Genomic DNA, 17,967 nt, shown 5'->3' on the forward strand with positions numbered 1-17,967 from the left:
GATTGAAAGGCTACCAGGGTCTAATGAGCTTTACGGATAATGAACCAAAGGACACATGCTGCTGCTGTATGGCCGTACAGTATTTGTCTCTTTGTCAGATAGACACGAAGTGATTGAAATAGAGGGAGGGTGAGAGAGAGAGAGAGAGAGAGAGAGAGAGAGCACGCAAGTGAGAAGCAGGAATACTAATCACCACAATTGATTTTGTGCATCATTAAACAAGAACATCAGACACACCTTGAGCGAAAAAATAAGGCTGACTGGAGATTAAGCTTTTTGTTACCACATTAAGAAAAGAGGGGGAAAAAATGTGCATTTACAATTCATTCTCTAATTACATTTATGCTTTGTTTGGCCAGAGATAAAAAATAATGCTTTCATCATACTGCTGGGTGCTCTGTACATGACATAAGGCGCATCTGCCACCTTCCCACTCTACCCTGTCTTTGATTATCCTGCCAGAGAGGTCTGCTCATAACTCAAAACAAAAAAGAAAATACCTGAGAAGTACAAACACACCAGAAAAAGTTGGAACAAAGCAATCTGAAATAAATGCAGCATACAAGGGGATTATTTTTCATCCAAACGCTCATTTCTTCCCTACACAAATTCGCCCCCAAAAAAACCCCCCCATAAATGGTTGGTTTCCATTAGTGCAGCTATTAGTTTCTTTTATCTAAGCACAATGGAGCCCTTATTGTGGCACATGAATAATATGCCTCTAATTAGTGTAGCTCATTCAAAAGCCTCGTTAGCCCTCATTAAAATGAGAGGTCAGACACTAATCCTAATGATTTAATTGAATTAAATGTTCCAGATTCCAACATACCGATGCTGCGGTACACAGAGTCACCGAGGAAAGTGTACAACCTGTTTACAAAGGCTGTTCTGGTTGGATAAATACTGTTACGATGGAGACATATGGAGGTGTAGAATTGCTGGTAAATTGCATCCGATGTTTCAAAGGTTGCACCAGCGGTGTAAGCATCTCAGTTCAGGGTAGCTAGTGGATATATTGGGAACTTTGTTGAGGAAAAGGTTTGAAAACCACAATTTTTCCATCAAGGCTGCAGCTTGTCAATCACCTTTTGACTCTAGTTTCACCTCGGGTAGTGTTCGTTTTGTCACTGTACCTCAAATAAAGATGCTTTTCTGTTTCAAAGATCAGTTGTTTTTTTTTAGTTTTTTTTATTGATTCTAGTTCGCCTGGTTTGTAAATATCTTTCTAGTTGCTAGGGTAAGTCAGCAGTTCAGGGAAGATTTTGGGACACAAGTGCTTTATGTAGCTATTCACATTTGGATTTAAACAACGAGAAAGATGATCTTAGTGGGGCAATGTATAAGAATTTAAGTTGGATCAATCAAAGGTTTGGTTGTACTAGCACTGCTCATGGTCCCTGAGCTCCCATCCAAACCGCTAGCTGCACTTCACTTACTAACTGCAGCTACAGTACGTAACAGTTAGCAGTAACTCTGCTCATCCGACTGTTTTGTCTCGAGTTGGAATTTGACACATGGAAAATCTTACATATTTCAACGTCAGTCATTTGTTCAGTAATGGAAGACATAGCTGTCCCACTCACTTCATTTTCTAAATAAGGCAGCTGTTGCTAAGAACAGTTGATGTTTTTTGTATCAGTTAAGAAACATGCTGACTTAGAATTTCTTTATGTCGACTTAAATGGACTGTAAAGACTGGTTGATCTTATCGACACACTCCGTCAGAGTTTTTTTATGGATGTAGTTTGGTATCAGGCGTGCAATGTAAGACAATGATAGACGACCTTCCATAATCCTGGCTACAGAGCTCTGATCGTTCCGCTGTTTCTATCAGCTGATAAAAACATTTGTCAATCATCACAACAGTAAACTTGCTGACCAAACTGGAGATGTGGGTTATGTTCAGAGCTCCTGAGCCAGAATACAAATATTTAATCAGACAATAATGCTCACTGTCAAATGGATCTGGGATCGGCAACTAAATTCCGCAAAGAATTAATCACTTGTTACTTTTCCAGTGGAATAACCTTCCTTTAACTTTGGTGGAAATTTGTTGCCAAATTTGTGAAATATCTTGCTCTTTCAAACAAACAGGACAGAACTAACAAACAAACACATGACACTTTGTACTGGGGGGACCAGTAACAGAACATCTATCAATATTTGAGTGAAATATTTGGTGTGTCAACAATTTCACAAAATCCTTGCCAATCAGATATAATCCATTTCTCAAAAGCGTTTCTCAGAGATCTCATAATCCTCTTATGCATCACTTCTAAATAAGGCATTGTGGTATAAGCATGAGCTGAATAATAAATACTTTCTAATACACATTGAAAAGAGGCGCTGAGGCACAGTGGCAAGGACACAGTTTCTCGAGCTTAAGGTTTGGGACAATAATATTTTAAGCTTAGAGATACAAGGACAGATGATAGAAGAACAACCTGATCCACGCAGCAGGGTTGGACACAGTGGTTTATTTCAGGGGAAAATAAAAATGGCAGTCCGGGCAAAGAGAAGGTGAACTGGACAACACTGCAGACAATTCTTTTATTGGTGCATCAGAGCACACAAGAATACATATTTCCCTCCTTTTTGTGGACAAAAAAAGAAAGTGACCTTTAGCTTCGTGCTCTTTTGCCCTGTTCTCTTTCTCTTGTTCTATCATATCAGATAGCATGAGAAGGACATCACAGATGTCTGACAAAGGTAATTGATAGTCAAGTCTTTAGAGGAGAAATCTGTCCAAACTCTGAAAGGCTGTAAATGATATGATCTGTCAAGTTTTAACAGCTGATGGTGATGAAGCTAATTTAAAAGCAGTGATAGGACAGTACAGAGCTGTGCTGAAGTGCAGCCGAAGAGACTTTGTGTGGAGTTTTCCTCAATCTTTTCAAGTTAGAGTGCAGTTTCATTGGTCCCGCTGATTACTGCTGATAAACAGAATGGCATGTTTAATAAGCCATCTTGTTCTGTATGCTGGGAGAACTCCATGCATTATAATGTTTACAATAACGTTTGATGGGGTCGAGCACACACACGTCCTCAAGATTGGTTGTGGCTGTTCACCAAAGTTGAACTTTGTTATTTACCACTGGAGGTGAAATGGGAGGTTAACATTGATTTTGCATATGTGTGTCCACGGCCTTATGGCTGTCACATTATTTTCTGATCATGGAGTGATAAAAAGTGTCTGACAGGACACGATACTCCCTGGTGATTTGGTTAACTCAAGCATCATATTTGCTTATTATGTAAGTATCTTACTATTGTATTATCTGAGCATAACCCATAATGTTCACATTAGGCCCTGTAGTCAAGGAATCGTGTCCCTGCTCATATTACCAGATAAATAGCACTTTTCAACCTGAGCTGGACCAAGTGCTTTCTAAAACCTCTCACTCACCCCTACACACACTCACACATGGCAGCCACGCAGCGCTGACCTGCTCATCAGGGACAATTTGAGTTGTAGTGTCTTACTCAAGGACACTTCAGCATGTAGACAGGAGGAGCTAGGAATCATGATGTCTCACAGAACTAATTGGCACGACCAAAAGAGGTCACTTTTTAGTAAAAAGGAAGTGAACAGAAGTCGTTTTGAGTGTTTGACAAAACGACAGATGGCACTGAGGACTTGTGAGTTGTTTCTGGGGATTTAGGAAGACCTTCAGAAGAACTGATTTTGATTAACTACAACCTATACATGTGAGGGTAAATTGTCTCAATAAATTGAACCCCGTCAACATTTCCTTCCATACTTCCTCATTTACATTAACATTTAGGGCATTTAGCAGATGCTTTTTTATCCAAAGTGACTTAAAGTAATTCATAGATCACTTATGACAAGACGCGGCCACCTTGAGCCATGACACAGCCCTGTCGACCGTTTCTGAAAACCACAGGTACATCCAGTGGTGGACAGTAACGGAGTAAATTTACTTGAGTACTGTACTTAAGTACATATCCAGAGGATTTGTACTTTACTTGAGTATTAGATTTCTTTGGTACTTATTACTCTTACTTGAATACATTTCCAAGACAAATATTTTTACTTTTACTCGAGTTAATTTCTAGGAAGGCTGAAAAGTACTCGTTACTTTCAGGTCTGCTCTTTCTTTTTTTTTTTCTAAAGTACTATTGGACACAAGCTGTGTTTGTCAAAGAAGGAAACCTATCACAGTGCACGCTCTCCACTGGGATCTACGTAAAAGCGGAAATACGTCATCCCTCCCCATAAGGATACCACCAAAGTAGCCACGCTCTCGACTGCGTTTGTCAACACAAAACCGCGACAATGGCTGCATCAGATGTAGTTTTTTGTAAAGCAGTGATTCTCAACCAGTGGTCTGGGGACAACATTGGTCTTTGAGGGGGTTCCAATTCCCAACTTAGCTAAATGATAGAGAGCTAGTTGGACGGTGCAGGTTCATTTGGTTACAGTTTTAATGATTGTTAATAAACATCTGCATCTGCAACATCTGCTGTCCTCCTGTGATCCCATTCATTTTATTTGTTTTTATAGGTGTTTCTGCAGGCTTTATATAACATTGTGGTCCTAAAAGCAGGCACATCAGTGCAGGTGGTTTCAAAGACTTAATTCTCAGAAACAAAAGTTAAAAGGTCCTTAAATTCATTTAGAAAAATTATAGTAATTAATTGATGTGAAAAATAAGAAATAATTTTACTCTTACTCTTACTTTTACTTAAAGTACATTTAAAAGCATGTACTTTTGGATACTTAAGTACCTTTAAAAGCAAGTACTTTTTTACTCTTACTTGAGTAACATGTCGACTGAGCTACTTTTACTTGTAACGGAGTAAATTTTGACCAGTGGTATTTGTACTCTTACTCAAGTACTGGGGTCGAGTACTCTGTCCATCTCTGGGTACATCCAAGGTTGACATTTGGATCAAACATGGGCATATCACGTTCACATAATATGCTTATTAGACAACTTTCACACCAGGAGGTGAAGAGGATGGTGGTGGTATCATTACAAGCCAACTAGGCTGCAAGACCGCCGACTGCAGTACTAGTGACACCACTGGTTATTTTTAAGTGCACTTTGGGATATTTTCAGCCATTTTGTTTGGCGTCCCAAATTGGTTTGTTTTAGCAGTAGTCAGACCATTTCCATCAATGATTTTGCTGACCAAAACATGTATCTTAAGCCAAACCATGATTTTCTTCACATGATTTTTGTGCATAAACCTAACTAGGCATAAGCAAGAGAATTCGATCTAAACAAACATGAAGTTGCAACACAAAGAAACTGTGCCTAACTGTGGCGTTATTATTAAAAAAGCTATATTAAGGCTGGTTATGCATCTCAAGCCATGATCTCGCCAATTAAATGCAGCTGACAGCGAAGGTAAAATGAGAGCTAATGGGTCTTGCAGTAAAAATTTAGACCAATACATCCTCTAATGGCTCTTTCTCCCCCTTTTCACCTTTACTGACGGCATGATTTTTAATTCATCTTGCTTTTCTTATCCCTCTCTTGATTCATCTCCAGTTTTTCTCCGCATTTCATTTGAATAGTTTTTTTTTTTCTTCTGCAGCTCCAGCCGAGGATGACTCCCATCCAGAGAGAGCAAGAGATGATGAGTGCGCCTCGCCTAAGTGGCTGCAATCAATTGTGATTAGTGGCTGCCGCTACTTTTTGAGAGGAGCACATCAAAGTTTTATTATTGGGTGTCAGAGAGGGTGAGATGGGGTGGGGCGAGGATAATTACATTCTTATAACCAACCTCCTCTCCACTCTAGGTGAGGTCCAGGCTTCTAAATCGCCATAGTGTTGTGTGTACCCTGAGTATCGGAGCATTTAGCATTGTTTCAACATTTATTAGGGCTTATCTCTCTCTGGTACATCGTATCACTATGAAAGAATTGCCTGCTGTCATGTTCCTTTTAGCATTTTATTTATATTTTGTATTGTTGCAGTTTCAGAATCCACCAAAAGTCTCTCTGGGATGTTTTCGATCACATTACCTTTTGATTTAATATGTTTGCAATCTATCGAAGACACCTCTGCTCTTTGAACAACTTTTTCACAAAAGCATTCTCTCAAGCTTAATGCTGATATTCCCCAGTGTATATTTAAATAATTCCCATTTATTATTTAAATATTTTTATTCACATCCTATTTGTTTTCGATGCATCCAATTATTATTTGCTGTAACTGTCGACTTTGCCCGAGGGGATCTTATCTCAGTCAATCTCATCTTCATTTACAAACTTTTCCTATGTTTTGCTTGATTAGAAATTTTCTCTCAAAAAACCTCTCCAGCAAAATATAACTTAATAAGCTTGGTCTCGACACATTCACCTCGTGATTTCTTTCGACTGTCTGTCAGGGGAAGTGCAGTTATGGAAGTGTTTTCATTTCCTATTCTTGTGAGTAGTCATCTCTCACATAAAAGCTCCATTCAACTTTATTTATGCTATCCCATTCCAACGTACCAGCCAACATCAGGCTCTGGAAAAGACAGAGATTTTCTAGGGTACTGGCAAATGGCCCGGCCTCAGTGCCTTCAACAGCACTGAGCTCTATACCACAGATTAAAAGAATAAATACAGGATGTGAAAGCAAAATTACTCTTAATTAGTTGTAATTTCATGCCTCCCCACAAAAAATGCATACAAAATCTACACAAAAAAACAACAAAAAAACCTTATACAAAACGTACAAAACGTATAAACTAACTCCTAAATCTCTCTAAATCCTACAAGTGTACCTTTAACATATAAGGCCCAATTTGTAACATTTGTAACATAGTTGATTGAAGAGTCTCATACCCAACTCATCAAATACCGATGATTTGGGTTGGTAGCTAGCCCAATATAACAATCCAAGGCATCGATATTTGATGAACTGAAACCCACAGTGTTAGTATTGAACTGCATCAGTTTTTGTCCTCTTTTGGTTTTAGGTAATAGCAAAAAAAGCTCAGACAAGCCAAGTGCTCAATATCTGCCCAGCATCCATCAGCACATCATTAAAGCAAACAACTAACTGTCTAAGAAAAGTCAAATTCTTGCAGCCGAAGAGCTAGATGTTTTTCTCAGGAGTCAGTGATGACCAAACCACAGCAAAATTGAGTGTAAATATGGGACTTGCCAGAAACACGACTTCAAAGCGACAGCCATATTGTTCCATGTCTGCTCAATGTCTAAATAGGAAACCACTTGGCAAACCTAGCAAGATAAGACGATGATGTATCACAGCTCTATTTCTTTGAGGATTCTGAGCTGTAAATCCAACAAATGCACAACATGAAGAGCTGCTTGAAATACTCAAAGACAGGAGTGAGTTGAATGACTTTACTATCTCTGCCAGCCTGGGCCAGTTGGATTCCTTCCTGCTGTTCATACTTGACATTAACATGCTCTACCCTCTTCATGTGTGAAGATGATTTAACAGTTTATTCTTGCTAAAAGGTCCTGTTCAAATGCAAAAACAGATCAATTTTGCCTCAGAAATAGCCAGAAGACATGGTTTCATGCTTTGGTATGAGTGATGACGTGACTTTAAGGCCAATATGTGGTATTTTTCTCTTGGCTTGCGTGTAGAGCACAGCGTTTGTGATTGCCAAGGATACACGGTGAGACACTGCTGCCTACTCATGCTTCAACATTCATTATGATTGTGTAACAAAAGGAAAGCGTAGTCCATCTTCAATTTTTTATTCATTAAGATTATAAGCAGGTCAAATTTCACTCCCCTTGCTAACTCCAATCCTGTTTCTCATATATTTTCCCCTTCGAGCTGCCTCATTAAGCTGCTTTCGCATGAAGCCTTTTACCCTGAACCTTGCTAGCCTTCAGTGGACAGATCACCCACTGCTACAGCGGCTGCAACTCTTCCCCCCCTCCACAGGAGAACAAGGGCAGTGCTTGTGTGTGAGTGCTCGAGTGCACTCTCTTAGCCTTTTCATACAACTAAGCATGAAGGTGTGTCTGCAAAAAAGATACTTTGCCATAGTGAACGATGTCAGAAGTCTGTGTTCCCACGAATAAGGACTTAAAAGCTTACCGTTCCTGAAAATGTATGAAAAATAATCCTATTCCAATCCAGCCCAAAGTAAAAAAAAAAAAAAAATTAGAAGCTGTTGTTGAACCATTTGAAAAACAGGAATGGTTGTGGGCTCTTTTGAAAGGTGACAGTAAGATCTTTTCCCCGAAACAGTCATAAGCTCTGTGAGTGTTACTTGCATTGATCTAATGGAGTGAGTTTGAACACACTGAATTATTTATTCATTTTTTTCTCGCCTGAATTTATTAATGCAAAAATATGTCCGCAGATGAACTGCAATTGCCTCTTTTAGCTGGAGAACACAATGGGTCGGGTCATGTCGTTAAAAATGTTCAGTTGAATATTTTCTTATTTAAACAAACTTTATGCATATAAATTAGTCAAAAGCAATTGTTTATGTGGAAAAACACCCTGAGCAAAATGCATACAACTATATAAACTTACTTTCCAAGTTTAGACTTGACAAAAATGATATATTTTCTGATTTGATCTCACACGAGCTACATGATACATCAATCATCTTTTGACTAGCGTGTAAGTGGCTTGGGAGAGAGGGGAGGGAACGGAGAGTTTATTTATAGTTTATTTATTCCGCAGGATTATTCACTGGCTTTTGTAAGTTCCAGGGTGGGCCTTAAAGCTGCTATCTGGTCATATTCATGGGAATGTGTTATTTCACACATATCACCTGATAGTAATATTGCCTGATTAATAATAATAATAATAATAATAATAAACTATAATAATTGGACTCAACAGTGTTGAAGTTTGAATTGTGTCTGCAATTATGAATCTTCCCCAAAAACATATGGCAGTTTGGGCTACAACCCACCAGCTGGGTGATTGCTACTTCAGACTTTGAATGGAGCACAACAGTATTCACATTAAGGTCATTGTGCCACAGAAACATCACCATCTGTGCACTCAGCAGTTGCAAACAATAGTCGGAACAACAATCCGTACTAAAGCATCATATGTTTTTCTTGTCACAGAAGTGAAGCTGCTGTTTAGTGAGAGGTGAACATGGTGACCCGACGTTCTCATCCTACTTTTCTGGTAAAGCATCTGTGGACGGGAACATACAGTACTGTATATAGGCGACAGTATGTGGGGAGTGTTCATGACATACTTCGAAGGTGAATTCCACTGATTTTACACACACCAGCTTATATATCATTGGAAGCAGAGATGGGCAGTGTTGCAGTTAAACGTATTTAAAACATGTGTGTCTTTTTATTTCCAAAGAGAGAGATATTGTTATGGTTTAAACTGTAGGGGAAAAAACAAACTGTACAACAATTAACCTAACCACAGTCTTTGGCTTTAAATCCCTCGTCCTCCTTTACTGTTCTGTACTGAATCATACTCTGTTGTAATGGGACTGTTCTCTGTCTTTTGCACTTGTTCAGCTGGTTGCTAGTGGAGCTGGAGATCTTAGGAATTTATTTACTCCACTGCACTTATATGAAGGCCTTTCCTTTTTCAATCTGTATTTGCAAGTCTCCGAGCTTTGTGGAGTTGACACACTAAATCACTCCAACATCCCTTTAAATATACAACGCTGGAGAACAAAGTGTTTTTCAGCATCTGGAGCAAAGCCATGAAGAAAAGCAGTGCAACATATCCATCTCCTGAATCTCATGGACTGATTTGGATGGGATTCAAAATCAACTAAGCTCCACAAAGATGGCTCACAGAAAGCATCAGAAGTACTTTGGGTTGACATATAGTGTGACAGTAGAATGACCAGTAGCCTCTGTGTATGTAACTGCAGCCAGTTTCAAAGCACTTCTTCCTTGCTGCTCACTATCTCACACTCACAAACATAATCCACCACCATGATTCAGACAGAGATGGCAGATGTGATATTTTGAAGGGGGCCAATGTTGTTTGCGAGGCTGTCTGGTTGGAGTCCGTGTCGTAATGAAGCAGTGCAGCTGCAAGCGAAGATGCCTGGGAGGGATCACAAGAGATCAAGGAGCCCCACGCCAAAGAAGAACACCTTGCCCTTGACAGCCAGCTTGTGGGAGTCATCTCACAGTGGCTCGGGACAACCGCAGATAAATACCAAGCTCGGTTTAGCATACGCATGAGGGCCTACTGCGAGTTTGCCCTTGTATAGTATAAAGAGAGTATGTTAGGAAGGAGGCGAACATGACTAAGGAGGGTGTGTTGACAGTAGAAGAGGGCCTGATACTCACCACACAAGGGGGCCAAGAAGTCATGAGTGCATGTAGACTATGGGCTCTATCTTAACGATCTGAAACGCAAGTATCAAACGCAAAGAGCAAGTAGCTTTGTGGGCGGATCTCAGGCGCTGTTGCTATTATGCCAGCGGGATAAATGACTCTTGCGCCCGACGCAAATCTAAAATGGGTTGGTCTGAAGTAGCTACATTAGTCATAGGTGTGGTTTGGGCGTAACGTGCAATAAACCAATCAGAGCGTCATCTCACATTCCCTTTAAGAGCAGGCGCGCTTGTTCCATGGCGCATTGCTATTATAATGGCGAATTTGCCAGGCGCACCCCAGGAGCGGTTCACAGCCGAGGAGACCGACGTTCTCGTCTGGGCTGTAAAAGACCGAGAAGTGGCATTGTGTGAGGATGGGAGAAATCCATCCAAATTAGCTTTGGTTAAAAGGCCGTGGGAGGAAATTTCCACAATTGTTTCACAGGCTGGCATCCCCAGGACATCGCACCTGGCCTCGGGAGCAGTGCGCACGGGCCGAGCAATGTGCAAAGGTCAGCTGATGAGGGATCAGCGCAAACACCAAGGTGCAGAGGATCCAGACCCACTACACGCCGTGGCAGCATTGTCAGACCGGACCGCACTGTCCGGGATGCGGCAAGGTATTAATGCCCGTCTTGACCGGGTGGCGATGTTGCTGCGGCCTCTCAGGCGCATCACCTAAAGTCTCCAAACGCACCACCTGCTTCTGTTGTGCCCCTTCCTCCTCCTCCCCTAACTCCATCTCCGCTCCACTAGGAGCACATCGCGCATTGCCACTCCCGGACCCTGATGGCTACGGCGGGCGCGTCGCATATCAGAGGGAAAAATAATTAGTTCTTCTGTTTAAATCTTTTCAACTTGTTTTGTATGGTTTGCAAAAACGGGAACTGCTTCATTGTAGATGAGAGAAGCAAAATGTATGCACGTTGAGCACACGCTACATTGTGGCCAAGCATGCGCCCTTAAAATAGCATCTGAATAAGCGCCACTGACTTTAGACTAGGTTTTTCCTGGTCTGTGGCGGAAGTGTTTTCTTTTCACTTAGTGCAAGATAGAGCCCTGAGTGTTTGTGTTTAAGCCTTAAGTCTGTTTTGTGACTCCTCAGCAAACAAGCAAGAGTTTTAGATAAGCCATAATATCTGAGAAAGATGCAATTGTGGGGTAAAAAATCCAGATTAAGAACATGAATCTAAATGAATTCAAAAGAGGCAGTCAAGGGCATTACAGAACTGTGTGCTTAGTTATGCCGAAAGGAAAACACTAAAAGATATTTTAGAAAGGAGATTTGCAATTAAAACTTTGACCAAAACTTCAACTTGATCAATGTAATGCTTTTAACTAATATCTCTTGTATTTGCACATACATTTTAAACTGCATGCTATGCAACAAACATAGATAAATATCCCATCAGTTTACCAAGTGCCTATAGCTAACATGTCAGCAAATATCTTCCTACTTCCACATACATTTAAACAATATTTACAATAAATTGGGAGCCAACCTTGTATCTGCCTATGGACGTTAGTCCAGTGTTCAACTCTTCTTTTTGCTCTGGTTTTGGTCTCCACCATCTTATCTCATATTTACGATTTTCAGCCGTTTGAGTCCTGCTGACATTTTCAGACGTGTTTGTGTGCAATCAAAACCGGTTACTTTCTTCCGGAGGTTGGACCATCTTTGTCAGTGAGCGCGGCAACCAAAGCAGGTATTTTAAGCCAAACCTGGACATTTTCCTAAACCTAAACAAGTGTTTTTTGTGCGTAAGCCTAAACAGAGAATAACCACAGCATTGTGACAAGAGAGAAGTAGAAAGTTCAACCCACTTGCACATCTAGCACACAAAGAGAACATTTTAAAATCAATTTGGAACAATGTTTCTTTCCACTTAATGAATGTATGTCCAGTGTTAAGTCGTCTTTGGCTCTGGTTTTTGTCTCCACCATTTCCAGAATAAAATATCAGAAGGCTGCAAATCTCTTGCTGCATATGGTTTTATTTGTTTTTTAAAACTCATCTGACAAAGGCCATCCATTTGTTTTTTCAAGTGGTGCTCTCACTCGAGTTCTCACTACTGCATCTAGTTGAGTGCTCTATGATAATTTTTGAAACTGCACGACTGTCTCCTTTCAGTGTGGCAATATCATTGTGCTGATTCCCTTGAACTGACGCCAAGGGTTAACTACCTAGACACAGTTATTTACAGTGTGTATCTTAAATCCTGGTATTAATGCATGAAATGGTGGTCAAGTAGCAAAGTAGTTATGCCAACTCAAACTGTATGAACATTTAGAATCAGACGGCACAGAATTATCTGTTAAATCCTTTCTTAATCCTTGCAGATTTCTTTAACGCTAAGTGGCAGTGAAATAGGATGTACAAATTTCATTAAAGTAATAAAAGAACAACTCGTATTCTTGCTGCTCAAGCTCTCTTTTTTGGCAGATGTTGGAAAATGCACCTTTGTTAAGTGCTAATGTGTGGCAGTACTGTTAGATACGCAGAAGCTTAGTATAGGTCAGGCTAGAAGAGTAGTGAGAGGAACAGTAGCTGTGATAGTTTACAAAAGCTAAAATAACAGCTATGGTTCAATGTAAGTGGTAGAGGTAAGAGTTTGTTTCTCCTAAAGTAGGATGGAATAAAAACACACACAAGAAAGCTCAGGACTTTAACACTAGAGGGTTTCTTGTCTTGTGTCCCATGTGTTGTTGGCTTTGGGTATTAAAGCATTTGTTTAAGGGGAGGGAATTATTGTGGTTTTGGTAAAATGATGCTAAAGCGGGGCTAAGATGAGAGGATTTGAGTCATCTGAACATAGCCATAAAAGCTTTGCTGTAATCGCACTTTAGTTGTGCCGGAAGTGGATATTGTCGGTAAACACATTAACACTGATACGGCAAACTCTCATAAAATCTGTTTCTATCACAAAACATGTTGGGGTTCAGGCTCCATGTAAAAATTCAAAATATGACGGAATATAATGCAGTAGGGCTTTCTGGCATTCTGAATTCCTTCAAAATATTTATTCTCCTCTTCTCCTCAATCACTAACACCTATCATTCAACATGTTGTATATACTAATGGGCACGTAAGCAATTTCATATATCGAGATTAAAATGTAAATGTCCCATCACTTTCTGCCATTCTTCTGATTGTCTTTGGATAGCTGCACTGAGGCTAATGCTAATTTAGCCTTTCTACTGCTAGCTTAGAAAGCAGCAGAAAGCAAAGAAGCCTTAATTCAGGAGAAGGAACATTACCTGGAGAGCAAACAAAATTCTGAGAGTAAAACTGTAATATATCACTTGGTAGCATATTACTTTGATAACAACTACCAGACCTGCCTCTCTAGATAAAAGTCCTCTGCTACTTACATGTTTTTATTTTTGGACAATTGCTTCTACGCCTATGGTATCGCAACAGATTTCCTCATGCAAATCATACATTTATATTTGAAAGATATAATATTATGCTGTTGTTATATAGTTACGGACAATATGTCACAGTGAAGTCAACATTCTACACATAAAGAGCTTAAAAAACATAATTAATGAAACCAAAAGCTTGCAAGACACGGCACAGAACGAAGTATGTCCAGCTAATTAAAGCTGTGGTGCGATAATTGGGCAGGATAAGAATAAACATAACAGGTCATTAAATGTTTGGGGATATGAGCTGCTTTTATTAAAACAGACATGCTGAAAGCCGAACATGTTTGGTGGACTGTATTAACCTCATTCTGTATTAAGATTGCCGCAGACATGTAGGTCAAACTTAACGCAGCTCCCTGAGAATACAAATAATGTCAGAGAATATTAATTAATGTTATACAACTTTACTGCTGGCCCCGTTCACATGCAAAAGACCTTTTGCGATATTTGTCAGAATTCATCAACTTTCGTTTCAAACTTTGGTTTGACAAAATATTACAAAATGCAAATGATGGAGTATGTCAAATGTCTGTCTAATTATACAACTGCCTCGTGAAATGAACTTGTGGAACTGACACAAATAAATGCCTGACTGGGATTGATTTCCATGTCATCTTATTACATCAAACTGATTCAAACTATAATTAAACACATACTATATCAATCACATAAAGGCAAAGCAGTGCTGAATGATGTCTCTCTTTCAGCAGACAGTGTCTGCTACCAGCCACAGCCTAGTTCCACCGCTGACAGCCATATTACCAAATTATCTTTTATAGACAGGGTTATTGTGAACAGCTCCAACTGTACTTTATATCGAATGCAGGACTTAACAATAGATCTCATCAACCTTTATTGTCATTGTTAGGTCTTTTAGGACCTATAGTTTGTTATCATGACCTAAGAACATTCAGACTTCAGACATTAAATGATTAAATTAATTAATTAATTAATTAAATTAAATGATTAGCGGATCCTGCAGTCACAGAGGACAGTTAATACGTGATTAAGCCTAACCTGCTCTGTATTCAGGCATTGTCAGCCAAAATATGGGATAAACTGACTAAAAATAATTAAAAAAAAATTTAAAATATTAGTTATGGGAAACAAAGCCAAACAAAAAAAAAATCAGCCTGTTAAGTTTGCTGGTAACTCATTTTTTTCCACAGTAGACTTTCATATGCAAGTTTCATTGTTGTAATATGATGGAAAATTCATTCTGAAATCGAAATTCTCTGCTTTAGTGACGGCTTCGACTGAAACATGCATATAAATGTCTGCCAGTGGTTCAGACATGGGTTCTTTCCATTCTCTCCTTTCCTTCTCTCCATTTTTCTCCAGTCCAAACAAAGTGCATTTTCTTCCTTTAAAAAAATCACACTTACAAGAACTTTGCCAATGTTCAACCAGCTTTGTATCACTGCAGTGTTATGAGTATTTGCAAATGAATAATAGTAAACTTCTCTCCATTTCTCCTGCACCCAGAGGCAATCTGTCAGATTGTCGGGGCTGTTGCATCAAATAAAGATTCTACTTCGGCATTTTTGTATTCTAGCATCCACAGTCAGGCAGTCAGGCAGACAAAAGAGTATATTCAGATCGAGAGGGACAGACAGATGCTCCTCTTTCTCTGTCTTCAAATTGAGCGAGGGGCATCTCAAGAAACTCCAATTGCCTGTCAAAACTAGGCAGTGCTGATAAACAATAAAAAAACAATTCTGTTACTACCCTGTAAAGATGGGACTTGATGGGACTGATTTTTATCTTGGATCATGATAAAAAACACTCAGACTAAGTTGAGTGAGGTGAATGACATGAAAAGCTGTCTAGCTCGCTGATGTACAGTATTGGTTCCCTGAGTTATTTTGGATTGCCTAACCCATCACCGTCCGTTTATCCTTTATTTGTGCAGGAAGACCTTATGTTTATGACTTATCATCATTTAAGATCCTTGATTGTTTTTCACAAAAAAAGATGGGTGTCCTATAACTGATGCAATAAAATCTTTAAAAGAAAGAATATTTTGATGATTATCGAGATAATATCCTTAATCGCAATTATGTTGGACCTATCGTCCCATGCCTACTACACTGCCTATTTCTCACTTGACATGATTTCAGAAACACATTTAAGTATGGTAGTGGCTGTTCAGCTGTAATATGACATGATTGCCTTGTTGTTTCCTGTTAATCACCCATCAGCATGGGTATCTATTGGTCAAGTGCAGCGCAGTGAATTCTGGTTGTAGAAAGTTTTCTATCTTTTGAGCAGAAGGGAATACCACAGTTTTTTCCTCTTTTCTATGGTCGTGTAGCACCAACAAAAATAGTCCATCTTCTGTATAGACGGCCCAGTTTTTTGCAAGTGCCATCTTTCTAGCTGTGAAATACTTCTTCAATTACACAAACACAACCCTTAGCTAAAGAAAACACATAGCTGTATCATACTCACGTCTCATGTCTCTGAAGTAAATTGTCTGTCTGTTGGGGTTGAGCAGCTGGATAACGGAGTCGTCGTTGTCCTTCACCCGACAGCTGATAATCGCCATCTCGCCCTCCACCACTGACACATTGTCTGTCACCAGGTTCTGACTCACCACTGGAGAGGACAAAGACAAGAACACATATATCAATTGGTGGTGCATTCGTAAATGCAAAAAGGCAAACGATACAAAATACAAGATATATTCCGACATGACACATAATTAAAAAATATTCTGGAGCTTGTTAATGGAAACCAGGATTGAGATGTAGCAACAAAAATAATAAGAGCGCATGGGATTAACAAGAGTTATCGACCTCCCCGTTAACGATTATTATCATCTATTTTTTTTTTCAAAGTGATTTGACAGCTTTGTAAAAAGACTGAGAAAAACATAAACAAATTCATGCTTCACACTAGTAGAAATGTACAGTATATACATTTTTTCAGACATTCTCCTGTCTTCTTTATTTCAAATTACTTGACGAGTTCCCCTCTTCGGGACATTAGAAATGATTCAAATAAAATATCGTCGACAGATCACGAACACAATGTTCGAGGACACCTTTACAAAAAAAAGGAATGAAATCAATGGCTTCATTAAGCTGTGAAAACATGTTTTTGCTTACTTATAATATAAAGAACAAAAGCCCTCATATTCTCCTTCCTTTAGTGTTTTGGTGCAACATAACATTTAATGAGTGCAGCAGGTGTCGGAGCAAAACCCCTTAATGTGTGTCCACGGGAATAAACAGAAGTGAGTGACTGGGAAAATGGCCCGACAAGCCTCTGGGCTGAGAAAAAATTGGTCACGGCAGTCATCAGTCATCAGCTGCCACTTGCTGCACTTAGTTGTTTCACAAACAATATCTCTGCCCGAAGAATGAAGAATGGATTCTTTACAGCTCTGTGCTACTTTGATTTGAAAAACCGCAGTAATAACAGATCAGACTCTGCTTTGGGGTTGCATTCATTGTTGGGCTTGATGGTAAGCCTTGAGTGGTTTTGGTTTATTTTGAATGATCTCCACAAAACCAGCCCTTGGAAGCTTGCCAGTGGTGGTTAATAGTTATGTTGTTCCCCAGCGTAATATTTTTCTATTGAGGCACAAACGCACATGCTCCAGGGTGCATGGAACCATAGACAAACACAAACGGAAAGTCAAAGTGAAATGTCTAATCAACAACTTAGGAATCAAGTGACTATTTGAATTATTCAAGCTACTTATGTGTCAGTAACTGGAGTGAAATACTGTAAAATACATCAAACCACAAAAGTAGCTTGTCTAAATCTTTTCTAGTGATTCACCTAAAACATTATAAAAGACGGAGCCAAATCTAGAAATGCAGATGATAAAAATTGATACAGCAGAACCAGATATCACCATTATCATTTAAATGTATATTTAAAATTGGTGGAGTTACCCTTTAACACACCTTTTTAAATGACTATGGCATTGTTCTGATCTCTACAAATGGGCCCAGATGTCAGACTACAAGACGTTTGTGTCTTTCCTAGATGGTCAGGTGATTGTGGTTCTCCCCTCGCTTTGCCTTGATGCATGTCAGACTACGTGTTGAGCCAATCAAACTGACAGGCTGCTTGTGGTTTTCATGACCTGTGTGACATCCAAAGGTAATCAGACAGCACGGACTAGAGGCAGACTTCTGGGATTAGGTGTGTCTGCATGCTTGTTATGGATGTTGTCAAAGTACTGTAGGGCAGACACATGCTACATATATGTCAGCCTGATCAGCAGGCCCAGGCCCTTCATGCTCTCAGTGTGGA

The 17,967-nt window shown here is 39.5% G+C and overlaps 1 protein-coding gene across 4 annotated transcripts in view; it reads right to left on the reverse strand.

The window, feature by feature from the left end:
* cadm1a (cell adhesion molecule 1a) overlaps positions 1-17,967 on the reverse strand; it is a 442,188-nt gene that overhangs the window by 94,961 nt on the left and 329,260 nt on the right. For all 4 annotated transcript variants that reach the window (XM_030437926.1, XM_030437924.1, XM_030437923.1 and 1 more), the window contains exon 3: positions 16,150-16,296. In XM_030437926.1, coding sequence (XP_030293786.1) covers positions 16,150-16,296 — 147 coding nt within the window. The remainder of the gene's footprint in view (positions 1-16,149; positions 16,297-17,967) is intronic.

The sequence above is a fragment of the Sparus aurata genome, chromosome 13 (assembly GCF_900880675.1).
Source record: "Sparus aurata chromosome 13, fSpaAur1.1, whole genome shotgun sequence".
Classification (NCBI taxonomy): domain Eukaryota; kingdom Metazoa; phylum Chordata; class Actinopteri; order Spariformes; family Sparidae; genus Sparus; species Sparus aurata.